Here is a 24787-nt window from a genome sequence, read left to right as displayed (position 1 = left end):
TTAGATGTCATTAAATGCCAACTACTCACGTAATTAGAGGAGAATGATGTTCTCATACCGTCTCTAGTGTCGGTGCTTCAGGAAAGTTGCCGACACATCGATGTTTTAGATAAAAGAAGTGATTAGGAGCTTCGCAATCTAGTATAATTCTTCTAAATTAAGCCACTAAAATAACATTGTTGGACCGATTTGGGCTTCCGCAGGTCAGTACCCGAAATGGGGTGCCTAGCCCAAGCTCAAGCCCAAGCCCAAGCCTAGGTAGGTAAAATCATGTTATATATAATTGGACCGAACAAAAATTAAAGATCACACAACATAGAGGTTAAAATAAAATTTTGATTTTTTTTTTTAAAAAAAAAAGAAAAAGAAAAAGAAAACAAAGTAGGAAAAAAGAAAAAAGAAAGACAAATTAGAATGATATTTGGAGTATGGTAGTAGTAAAGGTGGGCTAGGTGGCGTGGGTATATGACCAACAAAGAAAAGACCAAAAAGAGTAGAGAACATTTGATCATTCGTTGCTTCCACTTTACTTTGGAATAATTTTTAAGAAGTTCATGTGGTCACAACGCTTGGCAAGTCAAATTATATAATTGGTATCATACTTCATTGGTCACATGGTTTTAAGTTATCATCCGTTTTCCAAAAAAGCATCCCTAAGCCAAAAAAAAAAAAAAAAAAAAAAAGAAGTGGTTTCTTTCACTTTTTTTCAACCAAATTGCATTTCCAATAACGAGGTTTTGTTTGGCAATGGATTTGGCGAATGATTTTAAGTTTTGAAATAGTTGATGCGATATAAAGCAAATATAGATTTTGAAATTTTTGTATTAAAAAAAAAATGAAAATGTTTTGTTTTGTAATGAATTTATTGTTTGAATAGTATTAAAAAGTAATTGATATGAAATAAAGAGTAAGAATGTTTAAGGAGTTTATTTTTACTTTTTAAAAAAGTAGGACTTGGGCTAAATCGATTGCCAAACATAGCCAAATTTTTGTGACTCATTTTCAAAACGAACATTTTGCGGGACCGAATTGAAGTTACCCTTCTTTTTTTTTTCTTTCTTTCTTTTTTCTTTTTTCTTGAGCAAGATAGGGAGAAGATAATACAAACATCCAAAAAGAAAAGAATACATATTATAATTACATGGCAACATATTAATTTTAGTACCACATAGTATTGCTATGTTATAGTCTAATATCATTTATAATGGCACGGAAAAATGGCTAGTCAAATTTGCGTTATCACTTTTGACCAGGCGAGTTATAAATACAGTTTATTAGAATCAATTATAAACTCAGTTTGACATAGTAAAGAGTCAATATGAGACTTAGTATCATTCAATGTGAATAATTTCATGGGGTGTCATATCATTTCACAGACACCACACGGCGCCATATTATTTAAAATTTTTAAATAACGTGACGACATATATATTATTTAATAATTTATGTATATTTTACTTGAAATGAAGAGGTCATAATCCACGTCACACCAATTTGTGAGCTTGGTCAACTGGTAATGGGATGGAAGCAAGATGGAATTTGATAATCCCATCCATTCAATGACGTATAAGATGATGATAAATAATCCCATCCAACGCAGACATGTCACATGTGGGTTTGGGAGATTACTGCGCAGGATATTCTTTAGCTCACTAGCACTCAACTTGCATCTTTTTACACAAATTACCCCTATTTTTTTCTGTCTTATCGCTATCGAAATTGATCATGGTGATGCCCCTGGGGATTCATTTTGAAGATTGGCTTCCTTTTTTGTTTTATACTTTTTAAAAGTATTATGATTTGATGTAAATGTCAAAATGAATTTTGAATGTTTTATGGGCATTTTATATTTTGGGTTGTTTGTTTATATTTTTATCTTGAAAAAATTATTTATAAAAAAAAAAAAAAAAAAAAGAAGGAAAGAAGAGAGGAAGAAAAGGTATCTAAATGCAAGTTTGGTTTAACAATTTTAAAACATGTGATTTTTTTTTTAAGTAATTTTAAAACGCAGTTAATGAAGATAAGATTGTTAAAAACACAGTTAAACATTTGATAAAATTACAATTTGACCTTTAAAATCGCACAATTTTAAAAACGCATTCCCTTACCTGAGGTTTTGAAACATAATTTTTTTTATTTTTTTTTATTTTACGTTTTTAAATGCACTCTTAAAAGGGTGTGATAAAAAATAATAATAGTAATAAAAAGGTCAAAAAAAAATTATAAACAATTATATATATCATTGAAGTGAAATGAAAAAGTTATTTTTGTTCATCTCAAAAGTCAGACAAGTTAAGTGTCTTCTATCGCAATATTTGCTATCAAAGTCATAAATTATTACTTATGAAAAAAATTTAAGTTGATAAAAAATTATTGATTTAATAAATATTTTAAATTATTACTTGTCACCCATTTTCCAATTGACTATCTTATTTGAATGAAGCCGGTCAGGGTGTAGACAAGCAAAAACTCATTGAAAGACAAAGACTGCCCCCCTTCTCTGACTCACACGGGAGGCGATGACTTTTGTGTCACGTGCGTCTCGTCACTCGCACGTGTAGTTGTTTGTTTTCTGCATGTGGGCCAAGCCCAATCACATCAACGGGCCCTTGTTGCAAGTGGCAGTGTCCCAAGAAATACACCCGTACTAAGTTCGGTCGCAGCACCAAGTTTTACTGCTGGCCACTAAAGCGACCACCGAAGCTGGAGGCGGTTGATTGGTCGGAAGAGGGGAATAGGAGATTTTTTTTTTTTTATCAAATAAGGGAAACGGGTTACAATGGATTGTACAACAACAAAATGGTGACCAACCCAACAACAAAGGCCAAATAGAAAATGCAGTATAGAAACAGTAATAATAATAGACAATATGCAATGATTTCATTCCTGATCTCAAAATAATCATAAACAAGCTGGGCCTTTTCAATGGCCGAACAAGGCACTAATAAGAGGCAATAGGACTTCGTAAAGAGTCCCAAGTGGTGAAGGCAACAACGGAACAACCACAGCTAATGAGGTTAGGTTAATGCTCTTTGTTTGGTAAACCTCTTGTCTCTAGATACTATAGCTAAGTGGATTGATGTGAAAAAAAAAAAAAAAAAAAAAAAAGTAAGAATGTTTGGTATAAAAATAAAAAAAATAAAAAAGTGATATAGAAAAGTGAAAAAAATTTTGTTTTATAGTGATTTTATTTATTTATTTGAATAGTAGTAAAAAGTAAATTATGTAATATAAAAAGTGAAAAAGTGAGAATGTTTTGATTTTGATTTTTTTTTTTTTTTTTAAATTAAGTGAATAGCATTGAGGGGAGAAGAAGGGGTTTTAAACTCTTAAAATTTTAATATGTTTATAATATTGTTTGTTTAGTAAAACTTTTTTAATTTTTTTTTTTTTTTTTGGTGATGTAACTTTATAACTTCAAAGTTAAAGTAGTTTTTGTATATTTTATATTTGGAGTTATTTTGATAACATTTTTTTCTTTTTCAATTTTGGTTAAATAAAAAATAAATAAATAAATAAAACCCTAAAAAGAGTTGTCATGAGCTCGTTGGACTTTTTAGGGTACCTTTTTATAGTTTTGCTCGCTGTGTCTAAATTTTTTGTTTGGCCCCTAAATTTGAGAATAGAATCATTTTATTTGAAATTAGAAAAGGGTAAGTGAGAGGGAGAGGGGAGAAGGGATCTTCCTCCCTTCCTGAGGACTCTTATGGTTCGCAAAATAAGCTTAGGATTCACAATAATGAGTTGTTTAAATTGTCAATAATTTGAATAGTTAATGTGAAAAATGGTATATAAGACCACTTAAACTACTTGGCTACCTATTAGGACAAGTGTCTCATTTACTTATAAAATATTTTATATATTATTACACGTCCAAATCGATAATAATTTAAACAAATAATTGTTATAAATTCTTATTCTGCAAGATAATAGAGAATATATAGAGATCGAAACCTCTGAGAAGGAGAGACGAGGACAAAGATTTTCTAATAAATTTTCTTTTAATTTTGCCCTTACTTTTAAAAAAGTATGTACATTAATATTTTTATAAATTAAATCATATTGGATTATTTCTTCCGACCTAATTATAAAAAAATCTTTGTCCTAATCTACATTGACAATTAGAAAAAGTTGGAACTCGTGAAAAACAAACAAGCCCTAAAAAAAAAAAAAAAAAATCACTTGTGCAAAACAAGCTTAAAATGTGGACAGTGATAGCACCATGAGGCACGTGTAAGGCAAAGAGTGTGACATGTAGCCGTACAATAGTACGTCAAGCTTCACTAGACTTCATGAGAAACTTCTTCAACTCCAGGTCGGTAATCCCCTGGTTCGCTTCTATGTTAAGCTCTTTTTGGTTTTCTCCCTCTTGCTTATAAAAGCGGCAAGAGAAGTTTAACGACTACTACCTCACAAAAGCTCACTTTTTCTTGCATTCTCTCTCTTTCTCTACAATTCAGCTGAACCCCACAAGGAAGAGATCTCTGCAACTTCACATAAGAGCAAGGTATTCTCGGAGAGACCAGACTGTTGGGTTTCCCAAAGAATATTGGCCAGATAAGTTTAGTTATATTAGCAGCAAAGTTGGAGTAAAACAAGTCTGTTTTGTTGGTGTCAGTGTATGGAGCTTGATGACATGTTTTATATATTTCGTTCAAACATTTTCTATATTGGGTTATATCTCACAAACAAAGCATTCAAAGATCACGAGCTTATCAAACTGCAATCTTTAGAATGAATGCATTATTAATCACGTCTCAGTAGAATTGGTATATTTGTCTCTTTTCCTGTGTTTTTTGCATTTCGTTTTGTGGACGATTTAATGTTATATGCATTGGGGGTACATGAATATTTCCATATTGCAACTAATGGGAATTTGAGTTTAGAGAAGTAGATGTGAGTTTGTGACTTGTTTGGTTGTTCTTTAAAGTGAAAAGAGAAATGTGGATGGTGAGGTGAGGGGGGTTTGGTAGCTTATTGGTTTTCTTTGGAAAAAAAGGAGGAGACCCATTTGTTGTTTTTGAGGGGTAAAAATGCCAGAAGGGCGGAGGAGAGGGATACATTTTAGCAAACTCTATTCATTTGCTTGTTGTCGGCCTAAGTTCGAAGAAAACCATGCCCAAATTGGGAAGAGAGGGTACTCGAGGGTAGTTTATTGTAATGATCCTAAGAAGCATGAGGAAGGTCAGTTTAAGTACAGGGGAAATGATGTTTTCACTACCAAGTATACGGTGTATAATTTTGTTCCCAAGGCTTTGTTTGAGCAGTTTAGGAGGGTTGCAAATATATACTTTCTTGTTGTGGCTTGCGTTTCATTTACTCCTTTGGCAGCTTATACAGCAGTTAGTGTTCTTGCGCCATTGTTAGTGGTGATTGGAGCTACTATGGCCAAGGAAGGCGTAGAAGATTGGAGAAGAAGAAAGCAGGTGATATTTGAAATTCATTTTCACTCTTTTGTTATCTCGATTGTCGATCTTCTAAATGTTATAATGGGTTCATGCACTTGTTATTGAAAATTATCTGCACTGCAATTTATTTGGTTACGTTTGAGTTACTTGTACGGAAATTAGACTCTGCATTGGTTAAGGCAATATCAGATGTATTTCAACAAATAAGGAGAGGAACTGGGTTATGGCCTTATGGGGATTGGGGTCACATATTTATAATTCCTATGGAAACGAACTATTAGCATAGATTTCTTCTGGTTGCCATTATGACTAGGACTGCAAAGGCATTGTGGTTCTTGATTGGGAGATTCATTAATAACAGATGGTCAGTGTAAGTTTCCTTTTAGCAATTATTATGAATGGAGTTATGTTATATCTGGGCTGCTTGTAGTACGATATGTGTTCTCCAATAATGTTGGGTGATGGTCATAAATCCTGTTATGAGCTAACAGCCTCGAAATCAAAACTTTTCTTCAAGATATGAGCTGCGCTCAGATCAAAATGGATGCAGGATGATTGAAACAAACCAAATTAATCTACCAATTAAAAGTCATAATTGAATTGTAATTTATCAGAATTCCAAATTCTAACCTATCATTTGAAGATAATACAGAATCGACATACTTCATGAGATCATCAATATTGTCAATCTCTCCTACCACCACTCTTAAAAGCCTTATATGTTTACCTATGTCTCGAAGATAAATATCCTTACCCTAATATGAAGCTCTTGAAAACACATGGAAACTCAGTTAGGTCTTGCTAGCAACCCGAACAACTTAAAATTCTTCTCTAACCCATGAAAACTTGTATAGTTTATGTCAAACAGAATTTAGGGAGAGAATCAGGTAAGTAGTCCATCAAAGGTACATTAATATACATATTTGAGCACCCTCTAACTCAAAAGTTTAAGCTAGTAGGTTTGGGTTCACTTATGTATATTAGCTACTCACTTTGTTTATTTTTCCTCAATGTAGAACCTTTTGTATAAAGATCCCTTGTAGATGTAACTCGTCATTGTTCTTCAAGATGCATCCGCTGGACTGCTGTAGTGTTTTCTTGCATTCTGATTTTTAGTAATTGCCCATAATATTCATTATGCTCGCATTCTTTCACGCATGATTACACCATCACTTTATTATTATTATTGTTTGTAATTATGTTGTTTCTAGCTGAATGCTGAAATGGTTTCAGGATATAACGGCAAACAATCGAAAGGTAAAAGTGTATGGTGGAAACCATACATTCCATGAGACGAAATGGAAGAAACTTCGAGTTGGTGAGCTCGTAAAGGTGTGCAAGGATGAATACTTCCCTGCTGATTTAATTCTGCTTTCATCAAGCTATGAGGATGGGATTTGTTATGTTGAGACTATGAACCTTGATGGAGAGACTAATTTAAAATTGAAGCATTCCTTGGAGGTGACATCCCATCTTCGTGATGAAAAATCCTTCCAACACTTTAGTGCAGTGATCAAGTGTGAGGACCCCAACGAAAACTTATTTTCATTTGTTGGAACTTTGTACTATGATGGCAAAGAATACCCACTTTCCTTAAAAAATATGCTTTTAAGAGGTTCTAAGCTTAAAAACACTGAATATATTTACGGTGTTGTGGTTTTTACGGGACATGATACAAAAGTGATGAAGAATGCTACAGATCCTCCTTCCAAGAGAAGTAAAATTGAGAAGAAAATGGATAAGATAATCTACTTACTTTTCAGTGGTCTGATATTGATAGCTTTTGTTGGATCTGTGTTTTTCGGAATTGAAACCAAAAAGGATACTAGTGGTGGAAGGTATAGAAGGTGGTATCTTCGTCCAGATAATACGACCGTGTTTTTTGACCCCAAAAGAGCATTACTTTCTGCCTTTCTTCACTTCTTAACAGCCCTTATGTTGTATGGATACCTTATACCAATATCTTTATATGTATCCATTGAGATTGTGAAAGTTTTACAGAGTATTTTCATTAACCAAGATCAGGATATGTATTATGAAGAAGCAGATAGGCCAGCGCAGGCTCGCACTTCTAATTTGAATGAGGAACTCGGTCAGGTAGCTACAATACTGTCGGACAAAACAGGCACTTTGACTTGTAATTCCATGGAGTTTGTTAAATGTTCAATAGCAGGCACTGCTTATGGGCAAGGTATGACAGAAGTGGAAATGGCACTGGCGAGGAGGAGGGGGGATGCACCACCTGAAGCTAGTGATGTGTCATCTGATGTACAAGGCCATGATGGTGATGCTGTGGACTCCAGAAAGTCAATTAAGGGTTTCAACTTTAGAGAAGAACGCATCATGAATGGGCAGTGGGTTAATGAACCTCATTCAGATATCATACAGAAATTCTTTCGGGTCTTAGCAATATGTCATACTGCTGTTCCTGAGGTAAATAAAGGGACAGGAGAAATTTCCTATGAAGCTGAGTCACCGGATGAAGCAGCTTTTGTCATAGCAGCGAGGGAGATTGGCTTTGAGTTTCGTGAAAGGACACAAACAATCATATTGTTACGTGAGTTAGATTATAAGACCTGCGAAAAGGTTTGCAGGTGAGCTCCTCATGCAACATTTTTGTTTTACATATTCAAGATTCATTTAGTTAGAGTTTCCACTTTCTATTCGGCCAGTTATTGATATGGCTTCTGTTTTCCATTTGTCAGATTTCAGGTACCATGTTTTCTATTTTGATATTTGATTGTTCAGCTTTTGTTTCTGAAACAAATTTAGTCTGGTTGCTTGTCTAAGTTAATAACATTACTATCTTTCTCTGCTTTTCAAAATTGGCATTGGCAGTATACAATGATTTGCTTTGTATACATGATGTCTGGAAGCATAATGCACCCAATTTGTCTTTCCTTTTGTTCTTTCTTAAGGTCAGAAAACTTTTATTTATACTCGAAAATTTCTCTAGCCATTATTATCTATCAGAAATAAAGCTTTTAGAACTGGTACTTTCTGCTCAATTATCTGTAGGAGATACAGTTTTTCTTGAAGGTCCTGCAATCATAAAGCAGACTGCAAGTGATAGATGGAGGAAGAAAACTTTGATGAGGCCTTTTTGTATAACAAGCTGAGGAAGGAGCGAAGAAAATAACAAATGAGATTTATGTGTGAAATATGTAGAGAAGTTCTGAAAAATGTTTTGACTTCTCATAGAGGGAGATTGTGAGGGAAAACATACACCTTGGGAGGAGTAAATGTCTTTATCATGTAAAATACGGTTTTGCTCATATTTAAAATGGTTTTTTTTTTTAAGGGCATTCCTTTTTCATTTTTTTAAAAACTTAAAAACAGGATCTTTGTTGTGTCTGTCAAATACTTGGCAGCTACATCTAGATTCAATTTTATGACAAAGGCTTAAAATGCTACTTTTGGCAAGGCATGCTATTGTATATTTCCTTTCATGCCCATTTACTCATTTTTGACTTCTTATAGTTTGCTTGGTTTACTTTTGTGTTACCCTTCAACTGACATGGTTCTACATCCCAGAAAATACGAGCTTCTTCAAGTCTTAGAGTTTAGTAGTTCTCGCAAAAGAATGTCCGTAATTGTAAGAAATGTGGAAAATCAGTTGTTACTCCTTTGCAAGGGGGCGGACAGGTTAGTCTCCCAATGCACATATGATTTTATAGTTACATGTATGAAGTTCCAAGTTGAGTCAATTGATATCAAAGTTTCTATTTATTTGCATATATTATAGCGCAATGTTTGGAAGGCTTTCAAAAGACGGGCAGCTTTTTGAGTCTCAAACCAAGAAACACATTAAAAAATATGCCGAAGCTGGACTACGAATCATGGTAATTGCATACCGTGAGCTGGGTGAAGAAGAATATAAATCATGGGAGGAAGAGTTTCAAAAGGCCAAAACATCTGTCAGTGCAGACCGTGATATATTGGTTAGTGCACTTGCTGATAAGATTGAAAGGGATTTGATTCTTCTTGGCACTACAGCCATTGAAGACAAACTACAAAAGGGGGTCAGTGTTGAAAATTTGAATTTTCATTAATTTACCTTCAATATTTTACACACTATAAATTGGAGCCCTATATACTGTCTCACTGTGTATCAAGTGAAAGTTCATAATCACAGTGATAGTTTATAGTTTATTGGCATAACCAGACCCTTCATTGTATTGTTGGAAACATATGATTTCATTATTTTAAGATAGTTTCGCTCTAATCACATTCTCTGGTGTTCAGGTTCCTGAATGTATTGAGAAGCTTGCCCAAGCTGGAATTAAGATATGGGTACTAACTGGTGATAAAATGGAAACAGCTGTTAATATCGGGTATTGTAAAAAATTTGGTATAGAAAATTTTGTCCTTGAAATTATATATATATATGTTAATTTTGTGGAAGTTACATTTTGTCACTACTTTAATTGTCCCAGGTATGCTTGTAGTTTACTTAGACAAGGTATGAAACAAATTGTGATCACCCTTGATTCGCCAGATATTGATGCCTTGGAAAAACAAGGAGATAAGGATGCCATTGCACAGGTACTGGATTTGGATCAAAGAACATTGATTTTTGGGGAAATTATTCTTTCCCCTCATGAACTACCACGCGATGACTATTTCTCCCAATTAACTACCAACTTTACATTATGACCTCATCAAACTACCATTTTGTTACCAAAATCCCCATTCCGTCAGTTAAGGCCGTTAAGTCGGACGGTTAACTGTACTGTTCACGACATTGTTCCATCAGTCAACGATACTGCTTACGGTTGACCGTCCGACTTAACAACCTTGGCTAACGAAATGGAGGTTTTGGTAACGAAATGATAGTTTGATGGGATCGTAATGTAAAGTTGGTAGTTGATGGGGGTATATGGTATTCGAGTGGTAGTTCATGGGGGAAAAGGATAATTTCCCCTTTATTTTTTTATTTTTTGGGTGGTAAATGTCTAAAACATTGACTGTTATAGGCTTCATTTGAAAGCATAAAGAATCAGATTAGTGAAGGAATATATCTGATAGAAAACGAAAGTATTAATTCAGCTGAAGAAAGTGTTGAGTTTGGCCTAATAATTGATGGAAAGTCCCTGGATCATTCCCTGAAAGAGGATTTGGAGAAGTCATTTTTTAAACTTGCAATTATTTGTTCTTCCGTTATATGCTGCCGCTCTTCACCCAAGCAGAAAGCTCTTGTAAGTGATGATCATGCCAATTTATGGTTTCCTTTATTCCTTAATAGTTTGTAATGGGTAGTTACTGTTTTTTCTGACTTCAGAATAATCTGATAGAAATGTAGAAGATATGCAGGTCACAAGATTGGTAAAATCAGAAACAGGTAAGACAACACTCTCAATTGGTGATGGGGCAAATGATGTTGGCATGCTTCAAGAGGCTGATATTGGAGTTGGCATTAGTGGCGTTGAAGGGATGCAGGTTATTACATCTTTTGTTTTTATTCATGTGAAGTGTACATCTTTATTTCCCAGACACTTGAAATGTCTATATTTCTTTTCACATCTCACTTTTTTATTTATTTACCTTTTTGCTCATATGTCATCCAGACTTGTTTGAAATGATTGTACGCTGGAATTTCATACTTTTAGTGCCCATTTCTTAGTGTCAAGTGATTTATATTTGATCCGCAGCTGGTGAAAATGAATATCAATCACAGGATAACGAATATGTGAAAAGAATTTCTGATTAGCAACAGTGCCTTTTCTCCTCTTTTATTTGCTTTACTGGCGTCTGGCGATTAAACTGTTGCCAACATTTTATTCTCTCAGATTGTGTTCTCCCATAGCTGTACTATTTGTCTTTTGTAATCTAGGTATATATCATTGCTATTGATTGTGTTCTGGCAGACCTTTTTAGGCTTTCAATTTGAATGAAGGTAAAGATTCAACATCTTATTCCAAATTTTCCTAACTGCAGGCAGTGATGGCCAGTGATTTTTCAATAGCTCAATTCCGTTTTCTAGAACGTTTGTTGCTGGTACATGGCCATTGGTGTTACAGGCGAATATCAATGATGGTAAAACTGTGCTTCCATCTATTGCATTTAGAATTTCCGAAAAAAAAAAAGAAAAAGGGGGGGGGGGGGGGGGGGGGGGGCTCTAATATCAAGAAGTTGAGGAAGCAAAAATCACTCTTCTCTTCATTAATTTTTCTTTAACATAAATTTTCTGGGTGGGTGGGATGAGGGGATGAGGACGGAAATTGAAAAGTTAGTTTATTTTCTCTTTTCTCCCTTCTAGTCCCTCTTCATGGTGTGATTGCCGGGTCCTAGTTGCATTTTAGGTTTTTCTTTTCAGTTTCCTTGTTAAGTGATTTACTTTTTTCTTATTTTTTAATACTCTATACTTGGACAACTGCATTTTAGCTCCTTTGGTGCTTAGCTTTCATGATTTCCATATTCTTTTTTCTCCGTCTAGTTAGGTGCTTCTTTTGTATACTTCATGTGTACCCGGGTTGTGCCTTTCGCTTTTAATGATGTTTTGATTACTTATAAAAATAAAAATAAATTTAAAAAAAAAAAGGATTTATTGTTTGCTAATATATTGCTTTGTGTCTTGTCAAATGAGTAATGAACAAGAAACATCATCTTTGGTTGACATGAACTATTTTATTCTTTTTGATTGATGCAGATATGCTACTTCTTTTACAAGAACATAGCATTTGGGTTTACTCTATTTTGGTTTGAAGCCTACGCTTCTTTCTCTGGTCAACCTGCATATAATGATTGGTACATGTCATTTTTCAATGTCTTCTTCACCTCGCTTCCTGTAATTGCTCTGGGTGTTTTCGACCAGGATGTTTCTGCACGGCTTTGCCTCAAGGTACAGAATTATTATCTTTAGCTGAGTTTGCATACGTAGTATAACAACTAACAGAAACCCAGTAAAAAACGATTTTGGATAAGAAAAGGACAAGTTGTAGGATTAGTTTGACATATGGTCTGCATAATCAATTCGTACACTCCACAATGCTGGCACAGCATAGCTCTGGTTAATTCCACTTAAAAGTAGGAGTTAACAAAATCATTCCTTTTGAACTATGCATTATTTTAAGTAGTTATTTTGGATATCATTATTTTTCTGTTAAGATGGGTAGCATCTTAATCCCAAAAATGCACCTCGTTTGTTAAAAACCTGTTTCAGAAATTCATGGTCTGCTTCTCTGGATATTTGAAAACGTCTCTTTGATGTGCATTTCTCTAATGGAACCTGATAAAAATGTGTAATGTTTTGTGATGGGCTATTTTGGAACGAAATTGAAATGGGATTCCTACTGTTCTCTTTCACACTTGCGTTCTTCATGTATCTTTCAGTGAGTAGTGCTTACACAACAAAATTTGACATAATTTTTCATAAGTTTCTGTGACTATTCATCTGCATGTTTAATTCTATACTTGCATTTCCAATATTCTTGTTGGCTTATGCTTCCTCACTTCTATTTCCCTTATCCTTCTTTCCTGCTACTCAAATAGGTAGATTAGGCACACTTCCTCGGCACAAGTATGCTTCAACATCAAAATACAGTGAGTTCACTTAATTTTAGAGGAAGCCTAAATAGTATCATGACATGAAATGATCGCCCAAGATTTATTCCCTTGATCAACAGATGAAATTCAATCAATGTAATACAAAAGGTGGGGATGGCTTCTAGATAACTTTGTATAACCCTTTCTGTACTACTCTCCCTGCAACTTATGACTTTATATAACCCTTTCTGTACTACTCCCCCTGCAACTTATCTATACAACAATGTAGGCAAGTAGGTATATCCCTACAAAATACTGGGTTTTTAGCAATTTGCTTGTTTGGTTACTAAATATTCCTTGAAGCTTTATATAGAAGCTGAATAGCCATTTATTTGTCATCCTTCCTTTGTTTGCAGTACCCTACTTTATATTTCGAGGGCGTACAGAATCTCCTCTTCAGCTGGCCCCGTATACTTGGTTGGATGTTTAATGGAGTTATAAGCTCCGTAATTATCTTCTTCTTCACAACCAAGTCGATGACTAACCAGGCCTTCCGAAGAGATGGGCAAGTTGTCGACTTTGAGGTCCTCGGGGTCACAATGTACACGTGTGTCGTGTGGGCTGTAAACTGCCAAATGGCACTCTCCATCAACTACTTCACTTGGATCCAACACCTCTTCATCTGGGGCAGCATCGCCTTCTGGTATATATTCTTAGTCATTTATGGTTCTCTCCCGCCGAATTTATCAACTACAGCATATCGAGTTTTTACAGAAGCTTGTGCTCCAAGTTCTCTCTATTGGTTGGTCACCCTTTTTGTTGTCGTTAGCTCTTTGTTACCTTTTTTTTCTTACAGAGCTTTCCAAACGCGATTCAGTCCAATGTACCATGACCTAATACAAATAAAAAAGTTAGAAGATGAGAACTCTCCTCCATTACCTAGGAAATTCCAGCAAAAACTACATCATCTTAGGGAGAGATTGAGGCAGAGGGAATTGTGAAACACAAAACATTTCTAAGCTTTTGTGAAGTGTGGATATTGGAGTCTGTATATTGAATGTACATTAAAGTACATCATCTTTGTTCTGTATTGTGATTGTACATTGAAGGGATTGTAGTTTTTGAAGTCACCAATCGGTTTCTTCTTTTTGGCAGTTCCAAAGATGTCTTGGAATACCAACATTCTATGCCAGTATATTGTCAATATAAGAAGCACCCTTTTCTTCTTGGAAGGCCAAAATACAGTAGCTGGGCACTGCTGAAAACACAGTAAAGAAAGGCTTAAATTAGTTTTAGTCTTTCTCTAAAGTCAAACTACAGAATTTGCAATAATTGAAAGCATTAACAATGTGGCCCCTTTTGGTTTGGTAATCCCTCCACTTCACGGGTCACCTCTTGCATTTTCCTTAGCTTGTGATTCCGGCCAACGAGCAGACATGTGTCAACCACATGAGCCAACATAGTCGGTCAAATTTGAATCCCTTCTGTAGTGTTATGATTCCTAGTTGAAATAATGTAGATGTAAAAGAGGTGAGGAGTGGCTGTCCCCAATCTTCACTCCATTGCTGAACCACCCACTATTTTCTATCTAGAGGAGCTTTTCCAAGCTACCATTTCTAAAAAAATGTGCTTTTTTTTTTTTTATCTTGCTATTGCTTTGACTGCTATTAGTCTATTTTCATCATTTTTAGTATGGCATTAACAGTTAACATTTAATATGAGGATTGGCTCAGAGCAAGCATCTCCAGTTGTACTGTAAGGCGGGTGCATGGGCGGAACTAGACTTTTAGGTTTGGGTATAATTTTGGAGGGTATAATTTTTAAAAAACAAAAAATTAGGAGGGTTTTAAAATTTTGGAGGTGGGGGCGAGCTTCAAAGAGAGAGAGAAACCTCGAAAAGGAGTCGTCTATTAATTAGTATGGCCCTGGCCAAGTGTGGCGTAAAATTTGTGTCTCTTAGCGAGGCATGCATTTGGCTAGGTGTTACGGTACAGCCCTGGCTAATCATGGCACTGAATTTCTTGCTTGTTGTCATATTGTTACTGTTATCAAATGTCATTCAGGATTGTGTACTACTCACTAGCAAATTAAGAATGTTACCTTATTTTCTATTGAAAATAATGAGACAACTAGGACGAAGCAATGAAGAGCCGTCCTCTGCACCACTTTCTAGTTGTTTCTTGCAGCCCATTGGTGCTCGTGATTTGGGCATGATCTTCAACTTGGGCTGGTCGGGTGGATACTAGGTATATCATAAGTGAGTCTATATATATATATATATATATATATATATATATATATATGGAGTGAGAAATATTTCTAAGTTTTAGCCTTCCTTAGATTTTAATTTTTAAAGCAATCATAGATATGCTTATAGCATATAAAATATGCAGATTTTTCGTATATTCTATGATATACAATGCAGTCTATTATTCAATTATACATACTAAAATAAAATTTTAATGAAACTGTTAAAAAAAAAAAAAAACCATGAAAAGTCTAAAAATTTCTGAAGTTTTATTGTTATATATTTCCTATTAATCGTTTCTTTACTCTAAAACTCTCAAATCTATACCTTCTGCCCCCCACTAACACTACCTACGTGTTATATTTTAATTTTTGCACAAAATTAAAGAATAAACCTGATTTTTTTTTTCCTCAAATTTGATAGGGACAAGATCATAAATTTATTTTTGATGTAAACATAATTATCTGATCTGGATTAAAGTGTAATTTTGAAAGATATAAGACAATAAAGGTTCAAATATTTTACCCTAAAATAAATTCATTGACCACATAATATTATTAGATATTGGTGGTCACGGGTTTGTAAATTGGGTGGTAATTAATTATTCTTATTATTATAATGAAATATACATTGGGTGGCACGTACATTACAATCAATTCCAGCAGTAAAGGCTAGGCAACACTACAAAAAAAAGGACATTTTCTGACGTGGCTACAGTACTAGAATTGTTGCCACGTCAGAAAATTTCTGACGTTTGAATTTTAAAACGTCAGAAAATAATTTTCTAACGTGTGAATAGTGACACGTCAGAAATTTTCTGACGTGTTACAACAGACACGTCAGAAAATTCTGACGTGGCAATGTGCCACGTCAGAAAATTCTGACGTGAAAATGTCCCACGTCAGAAAATTCTGACGTGGAAATGTCCCACGTCAGAATTTTCCTGACGTGGGGCATTGCCACGTCAGAATTTTCTGACGTGGTGAAATGCCACGTCAGAAAAATTCTGACGTGGAAATGTGCCACGTCAGGAAACTGTACATATTTATATATATATATATGCAGATAATTATATATAGATATATAATTATGTAGAATTTTTTTTTTTTGGAGACTTTTTCTGACGTGTCATGTGTGGCACGTTAGAAATTTCTGACGTGCCACACATGGCACGTCAGGAAACTTCCTGCTTGGGCGGGAGTTTGAAAATTTTCTCACTTTTTTTTTCTTTTTATTCTTGCCTCTTCATTTATTCCCCACACTCTCTCTCTCTCTCCCTCTTCTGATCTGCACAGGACGGAGCTCCTCTCTAGGGGAAGAAGAAAAGAAAATGTGAAGAGAAAAAGAAGACAAGCAGCAGATTGAAGAATAGCAAAAGAAGAAGAAGAAAAATGAAAGAAGAGAAGCAGATCTGCTTTTCTTCTAGAAGAAAAAAAAAATAAAAGGAGAAGAGAACAAGAACAAGAACAAGAAGAAGAGAAGATAAGAAATTTTTTTGGGTTTTTGAAGATTTTTGTTGGGTTTTGAGGTTTGGGTTTTTGATTTTTGGAAGACTTTTTCGGTTTGGGTTTTTGTAAATGGAGAAAAGAAGAGAGCTAGAGACAGTGAGAAAATGGAGAAAAGGGAGAACATGGAGAAAAGAAGTAGATCAAAAACGAATTGAAGAGAAAAAAAGAGGAGAAAAGAAGCAGCTGGCATGGGGAGAAAAAATCTGCAGAGAAATTCGCAGAGAAATTCGAATTTCTCTGCGTGAGGGAGCTGTGCCGTGCAGAGAGATTAAAAAAAAAAAATTATTATTTTATCTATTTTTTAATTGGAAAAAAAAAATACCAGAAATTTTTTTTTTTTTAAAAAAAAATTATTATTTTTTAATTTCCTGACGTGTCAATTTTGACACGTCAGGAAATTTCTGACGTTTTTTATTTTAACACGTCAGAAAATTATTCTGACGTGTAACACACCAAAACGTCAGAAAATTCTGACGTTTTACCTACTGACACGTCAGAATTTTTTTTTTCTTGACACCTATGTTTCTGACAATCAACACGCGTCAGAAACGCCACGTCAGAAAAATTTTCTGACGTGTCAGACACCCTGACACGTCAGAAAACGCTGGTCATAAAAAAATTATTTTTTTGTAGTGCAATTAGTTGAAGATTTCAGCTGCACATCCTTGAAATTTTGAGAGTTCTAGATTGTCAACGTATTTGAAATGTAGCCCAAGGCATTCATAATTTCAGATTCTAGGCCAATGCCTTCAAGTTACCTCCAAAGGGTTTTCAAGGTTGAGTGAAAGTAAGTCCTGAATTGAGATTATCTTTGGATCAATAACATATAACTATTGTCAACTCTCTAGAATACATATTGATGGCACATAAAGGTTTTTTTTTTTTTTTTTGCAGCCGACCTCCTATACTAGAGGATAATGATTTTCATGAAAAAAAGAAGAAGAAGTTTTTAGTTGAAATTGAACCCAATTGGGATATAGGAGGTCGGCTACAAACACAATGATTTATACTAGAATTGCCATCTTCGGATGACTCGACTACTCCCTTAATTTTTCTTTTCTTTTTTTAACTTTTAAACAATAATAATAATAATAATAATAATGTAGCATATAGATCAAGTGGTGCTCATTGATAGTTTTAACATGACATGTCGTTAGATTATTGGATGGAACATAGATGGAATGACCAATTGCATTTATGAGATCTACTGTAATACTTTTTAAAATTGAGGAATTTGTTTGATTTAGTGTAAAATCACATGTTCTAAGAAAGTAACCTTATTTAAAATCATGTTAAAAGAATGTTGGGTCCTATTATAGGTAGCAATTCTATAAAAGGTACAAAAGAATTGTGTGAAATATTCCCTTCATATGCTATAGATCATGATTTTATATGTCATCTCCAATCATCAGATGGCAACACATGATGGATTCAAAACCTACCTATAGCTTGTCAATTTTTGGGGGAGGGGCTTTTAGGGGAGTAAACTCTAATCCTTCAAAATGGATCAGAGGTTAAACTGACGGAGTTAATTATTTTTCTCCTTAAACTACCAATCATTTACGCATCGTCCCCATAAACTATCACAATTAAAAAAGAATACTTATTTTTGTTATTTTAAAATTCGTTTGATTTAACAATTTTGATTAACGGAAGAGATTTTTTGCTAATAAATTATAATTTGAAGGCGGTTGAATGTGACATGTAGTGCTTTATGAGAGCAATGTGTAAATAAATGATAGTTTAAGGAAAAAATAAAAAAGGTAATTAACCTAATTTATTAAAAAGAACTCTTCGTATAAATTTAGTGTAAAAAGGTTTATGCATATAGGTCAGCACTTATGTATGCAAGGCATAAAATTAATAGCAACACAAAATAGAATATTTCCAAAAACCACAACTATTTTTCTCGTTTATTAATAAATCATCCCGATCCCCATCCTCCCTTAATATATATATATTTTTTTTCTTTTTTTATACTAATAATACTCTTTCTATATTTATCATTTTTTAAGGTAAGCTTGGCATGACTTCTTGTGATTCAAAGAGCTCGTCTCCGGACTATATGGCGAGCTGTTTTTGCTTGCCAAACAAGCCTATATTCTCTTCCATCAGCGTCACGCCTCACGTGTGGATTTGGTTTCTAGAAAGTCTGCGGTTCGGCTGGCATTAGATTCTCTCTTCTAGAATAGCAGAATCCAACTTTAATTTCAACCTGTTTGGACCGGACCGCTGGAAAATTTGGCTTCTACAGGATTTTCCCACCTCTTTGTTCCTTCTCATTAAGCAAAAGCCTGTCATTGACCGCTTGATCTTTTGGTCTTATCTAAAAATCTCTTTGTGGGAAAGTGGGGTTTTTTCTTTTAATCCAACACGGAAAAGGAGAAAAAACATAGAAATTACATAAAAATAAAATATAAAAAGGACAGAATCATCCTAATAAGATCCTGTGTGAAAAAGGTGGTGTTGCCTTATCGGAAAGTCCTGGTTTTCTCGAAGATCAACCTGAGCCGTCTGATGCATGTTGATAAAAATATCCTGAAAAGTTGGTATATCCCTTCTGGAATGGGAAATAGTATAAAGAAAAGGAAGAATACGCAACACCACCGAAATCATTAATTAGGCCTTCACATGAAGGAATAATTCAATAATTACTTGAAATTGTAACATTAAAAGAATTTGACAGTAAAAACTAAAATAATTATATAAATATTTAGAAGACACGTGGGGAGTCACCGCGTTTAACGTGAGAATGGAGTAAAGAGGTAAGAAGGCGAGGAGAAGATGTCAACCATTTATATTATTAAACGAGATCCTGACCTTCTAGCTTCACGCGCCACCACTTACGCATCTCTTCGCTTTTTAACGTTCTTAATTGTTCACTACCCACCCACCTCCTATATATATATATATATATAGTAATATGCTCCACCCCCTTAATTAATCTCCTTCAGTAATCTCAAAGAAACCCAACCATCACACCTAAGAACAAGAAGAGGAGGAGGAGGAATTTACGAGTGATTACAAAATGCAAGAAGATAGTTGGGAACTGTCGGTTTGTCCCAGCTTCAACAGCTACTCTTCCGATAAGGTCGCCGAAGTAGCCGCTAAAGTTGTTGACGGTGAGGATGGGCGTCATCGGGGGGAGGAGCTCGACGACGAATTCGAGTTTGTTTCGGTTTCTAGAGCCGCCGATGAATTGGTGGTGGTCGATGGCCAGATCGGCCCGGTTTTCCCGGTATTCCCGGTATTCAATCGCGACCTACTAAGTACTAGTCGGTTACAAGGTGCCGGCGATGATCGCGAGGGGCGGTCTCTTCGGGTTCCGCTGAAGAAGTTGTTTGTGGAGGAACGCGATCCCACGACGTCGTTTTCGTCTTCGTCTTCGGATGGGGAGGGGGAGGGCGACCTGGAGGGTGTCCCACCGGGAACGTATTGTGTGTGGACCCCGAATAACAACAACTCGGCCAAAGCCTCACCCAGCCGATGCAAGAAGAGCAATTCCACCGGAACTAAAACCACTGGATCATCATCATCGTCGAAACGCTGGAGGCTGTCGAGCTTCCTTCGGAGGAGCAACAGCGAGGGCAAGGATTCGTTTGTGTTCTTGACGCCCAAGAAGGAAGAGATCAGACCCGAGAAGGCTGTAGTTAATAATCGTGAGTTGGGCTCGAAGGCAACGAAGGTGAAAACGGTGTCGTCCGCGCACGAGGCGTACTACGCGAGGAACAGAGCGATGAAGGAGGGGGACAAGAGGCGGACATATTTGCCCTACCGGCAGGACCTGGTCGGGTTCTGGGCTAACGTCGGTGCGCTCGGCAAGACCTTCCCTCCTTTCTGAGGTTTCTCGGATCCTGATCAGTTTTGTTTTACTCCTTTTTTTTTTTTTTTCTTTTTTTTTTTAAGAAAAAAAAAATTACCAATTGTATTTTTTTTTTTTTAATTTTATATATAGGAAGTGTGATTTGCTTGGTTACCCAAAAAAAAAAAAAGGGGAGGGGGGGGGGGGGGGGGGGGAAAGAAAAGCTTAGGAAATGTGAGTTTTACATGATCGTGTACATTACTTTGCTTTTTACTAAAATTTCAATCGAGATTTGGTCATGTACAGTGTGGAGTTCATAGTATTATTTCATTGATTACTCTGTTTTTTCACTTGGTACTTTTCTTTTAATTTTTTTACTTGACTGATTGAATTCCACTTAAAAAAAAAAAAAAAAAAAAAAAACACTATGGAGTTCTGTCATTTGCCTAAAAAATTATATACAACTTAATTAAGTTTCATATTAAAAAAAAAAATCATAATAATGAGCCGTTAATATAATAAATATAATTAGTTACAAACTCATAAACTTAAACTTTTGAATTAGTTGATATTAATATGTTATGTTGTAATTTTATTAAAAGAATTCCTCAAATAATAGATTTCTCCTCTAATATGCATTTGCAATTGCAAGTAATAACGCTATACATAACTCTTATCTTCTCAAAGTTTTATGTAATGTGATCCTTTATAACATAATTTAGAGCATAAAAATTAGTTTTTTAATTAAAAGAAATCACACCACATAGGCTTTCTAAAGCATATATTTAAATATTTTATAAGTCAGTTGGAGTGGAATAATATATTTAATTACTGAATTAGTCATTTGTAAGCGCTAGGGGGCGTTATATAAGATGATGATGTGAAATTTGACTAGAATACATGAAAAGATAGGGACGGAACCATAATTTTTTATTTGAAAGGGTTAAATATGAATGATAGATCACTTATTTTTTGTCGTCATATATAAAAAAAGATGGAATGTAAAATATAATATATTGGCTCCCAAATATTTGAATAAGAACATCTGGTGGGTCTGTATTGGGAGCCAGAAAATTAGGAGGACTAGATGCAATCATAATAGTAATGGTGGGATTGTGCCTGATTTCAATGGCAGCCACTGGCCTGAAAGAAAGGGCAAGGGAAAAGGAAAAGGTCTAGTGTGACTCAAAAGAAATTGCTTGATGGGGAAAGTGAAGAAAGAGAAACGTGAAAGGAAAGAAAAAACAATTGCGCTGTGAATCCACGTTTGGGGAAAGTAGCTATGAACGCACTCAAATACGCCAATAAGGAAACTTCTATGAATCTCTTTGTACAATGAAAAAGCATCTTTAACTAGGTTATGTTATGTGGAAGGGAGAAATTAGCAAGCGGCTTTGGGAACGTTGACTTGAAGAGGAAGAAATCTTTAGAAATAGTATAATTCTCATGTTTAATAGTAACATAGGAAACCAAATGCCAATTCCGTCCTAGTTTACGACCATCCGAGCTCATTTTGTCGCCCATTTTCTGGCTCCATCTCAAGCCACCACTGGTTATGTCAGTGGTCAAACTCGTTGGCTACTGCCTGACCCATCTCCGGCCAACCCTAACCCTAACCCTAACCATCATTCGGCCCGTCATAAACAACCACCATTTGGCTGGTATTGTCTATTTATCCTATGTGTTTAGTCGCCCATCATCATTTATTAGGCGTCATGCACTTGCACTCCACCATTTAGTTTGAGTCGAGTCATAATTTGTTTTTGTCTTAAATGTTCACCTTAAATTTGAGGGAATTAGAATAAATGTTATTTTATATACTTGTATTGATTGCATTTATTGGCCTGCTTTATCTATTCAATTTTCTTACAAACAGAGTCATGTGAAAACAAATAAATCAAGTCAGCAAGATTAACATGCAGCCCTCTTTTTCTCTCCACTTGTGCTCTTCTTTCATATGTTTTGTATTTATTAGAAAATTCTACGTCAGGCTTGGTGTAAAGTGTAAACCCCTTTTTCCTTCCAGAACTTTCAACCCCTTTTGGCTTTTTTTTAATATAAAATACATAGAATTATCTTTATTTTTATGTTACATCAATTTATTTTATTTTTCTTTAAAAAAAAAAGAAAAAAAAAATGAAATGAATTTGAACGTACAGTTGGCGTGTTAGCAACTCTATAGTTTTCATTAATAATGTCAAATTTTACATCTTGTGGGGGTTACGTGAGAAACAGAGAAAGGTATGTGGCGGAATAAGGAAGGCTTGAATCATGTGAAAATGGTTGGGTAATTCCGGGATTCAACATTTTGCTTAAGCTGGACCACTAATTACTATCAACTGTGTTCTAAAGATAAGACAAACTAAATGCATGGTGGGCCAATACGTCCATGATCTTGTCTCCGACAACAATATTTCTTCATCCAATTGACCACTTGTCTAATTATATCTACTACTAATTTAATGTTACCATTAAAAAAAAAAAAAAATTAACCAGTGTGTTAATCTACGAAAATGTGAGATTAAAAAAAGAAAAAGAAAAAGAAAGTAGGATGCTCCATTATTTCTTATCTCTTTAGACTATGGGAGTGAAAGGTCAAAGTGACATTAGAGAATTATTTTTTAGGCATGTCGGGGACAATCGGCAAGAAATATTTTTGATGTCTAAGTCATCAAAATGATACTACTAAAAGGAAGGTGTACATCTTCAGCAAAAGAACATATGATTGTGTTTGGCAAAGGGCTGGATCGGACCAGACCGGACTTAAAAGCTCAAAAAATTATTTTTAAAATCAATCATAACATTCTTACTTTTTACATCACATAAATCCTTTTTTATTATTATTCAAATAAAAAAATCACTATAAAACAATTTTTTTTCACTTTTTTATACAAAACATTATTACTTTTTTCCCTCATATCAATCAAATCTGCTACAGTACCATTTCACTCCTTTTTTCATTCCATTGCCAAATACAGCTAGTTTTTGAGGCTAAACAGCCCAAGTCCAAGTGAGTTAAAAGTTGATCAATCAAAATATTTTTTTTTTCTTTTTAAGATGAATAAGAAATTTCATTAAAAGCAAAGCTCAAAACAGAGCAACTCCTCAAACACAGTTTCAACATTATATATATATATATATATATATATATATATATATAAAAAGTTCCAAGATTATGTAGAATATTTTAAATATTTTATCATCTTAAATTATTAAAATTAGTCATTTAATATGATTTTAAATTATTAAAATAAGTGTTGGATCTCTCATTTATTAAAGGATAATTTGAGGTTATGTTAATTCAATGTCCATATCAACGAACGTGCCTTCCTTAGTTCAAGGGTCAAGCAATTAATGGATCGGGCTCACCTAGGTTGAGCTTGGCCCAAATCTTAAAATAACTATAAAATGATAACAATAATCAATTCCGAATAATAATAATAATAAAAATAAAAAGTTGAAAAGGCAGTAATGCATGAATTGAGCGACGAGCTCGTAATTAAATCCAACTGGGTGCCTTATTCTGAACATAAAAGGTAGTAGTGCCCTTTCGTTATTAATATGATGAGTGGGCATTAAGTTAGCACGGGATCCACGAGATTGTCTTTGATCCGGAAAGTGAGGATCCTGTGCTTTTCAAACATCTTTCACAAATTACGCAATATATATAAAGCTTTTCTTCTGGATGGCCGCATATAAAATAGACCCTAGAGTGGTCTCCTCCTAATCAACGTGTAACAAATATCAGGCTGCTAAGTAAATTAGTAATAGGTTGTCTATTTAATTCAAATCAATACTATGACCTTTCTATTCATTATAACCCAGCGCTCATTACCCACCATTGACTCTCACTTACCTTTGAGCCCCCACACCAAAGTCTTCAAAACCAATTAAAACGGTGGTCCAATGATTTTGTAAGTGATTTTGTTAATGAGATATTTTGTTTCTAAAACTGGTAAGAATTTGACCAATATTATCTCAGCTAAACTCGTTAACAATTAATTAAAAATAAAGAATTATATGGATTGCGGTTACAAATACTATACTTTTTATTATAAGATTTTTATAAACTAATGTATATGGGCGAAACTAAAATTTTAGGTGAGCAAACTAAAATATAACACTTTATAGGGGGCGAAAATTTAATTTTGAAAGGTCAATTTAATAAAAATCACATAATTAGAGGGAATTTAAACATGTTGGGGGCTACTGCTCCATAGGTGATTCCTCTCTTTGTTAATGTGACAATTCACTTGATATTTACTATATTGATCATTAAATTAATGTGACAATTTACATGATATTAAGGCTTTCACTATGCTGCCACGGCGTCCTT

At 34.6% G+C, this 24787-nt stretch overlaps 2 protein-coding genes across 3 annotated transcripts; both read left to right on the top strand.

The window, feature by feature from the left end:
* The first annotated feature begins 4404 nt into the window (after window positions 1-4404).
* LOC132182279 (ATPase E1-E2 type family protein / haloacid dehalogenase-like hydrolase family protein) lies at window positions 4405-14069 on the top strand. Of its 2 annotated transcripts, XM_059595477.2 has the most exons (11): window positions 4405-5426; window positions 6642-8002; window positions 8943-9053; window positions 9154-9430; window positions 9654-9742; window positions 9845-9953; window positions 10385-10606; window positions 10722-10847; window positions 11346-11444; window positions 12058-12249; window positions 13310-14069. In XM_059595477.2, exons 1-11 carry the CDS (start codon window positions 5034-5036, stop codon window positions 13892-13894), a joined length of 3564 nt encoding a protein of 1187 aa, XP_059451460.2. In that variant the 5' UTR covers window positions 4405-5033; the 3' UTR covers window positions 13895-14069. The 2 variants fall into 2 exon arrangements, with proteins under 2 accessions (XP_059451460.2, XP_088372398.1); XM_088516272.1 differs by having other exon boundaries at window positions 9654-9953.
* A 5340-nt stretch (window positions 14070-19409) lies between these two features.
* LOC132182625 (uncharacterized) lies at window positions 19410-20635 on the top strand. Its single transcript, XM_059595928.2, has one exon. It carries the CDS (start codon window positions 19678-19680, stop codon window positions 20488-20490), a length of 813 nt encoding a protein of 270 aa, XP_059451911.2. The 5' UTR covers window positions 19410-19677; the 3' UTR covers window positions 20491-20635.
* The last annotated feature ends 4152 nt before the right edge of the window (window positions 20636-24787 follow it).

Source organism: Corylus avellana, chromosome 5 (genome assembly GCF_965113065.1).
Source record: "Corylus avellana chromosome 5, dhCorAvel1.hap1.2, whole genome shotgun sequence".
NCBI classification, from domain to species: Eukaryota; Viridiplantae; Streptophyta; class Magnoliopsida; order Fagales; family Betulaceae; genus Corylus; species Corylus avellana.
The sequence above is the reverse complement of the archived record's forward strand: the minus strand, read 5'-3'. Positions and strand labels throughout refer to the sequence as shown.

Coding starts and splice junctions, on each gene's coding strand:
- LOC132182279 (XM_088516272.1), top strand. CDS start 5,034: ATGCCAGAAGGGCGGAGGAGAGGGATACATTTTAGCAAACTCTATTCA. Junction 9,054..9,153: donor CTTTGCAAGGGGGCGGACAG/GTTAGTCTCCCA, acceptor CATATATTATAG/CGCAATGTTTGGAAGGCTTT. Junction 11,445..12,057: donor ACAGGCGAATATCAATGATG/GTAAAACTGTGC, acceptor TGATTGATGCAG/ATATGCTACTTCTTTTACAA.
- LOC132182625 (XM_059595928.2), top strand. CDS start 19,678: ATGCAAGAAGATAGTTGGGAACTGTCGGTTTGTCCCAGCTTCAACAGC.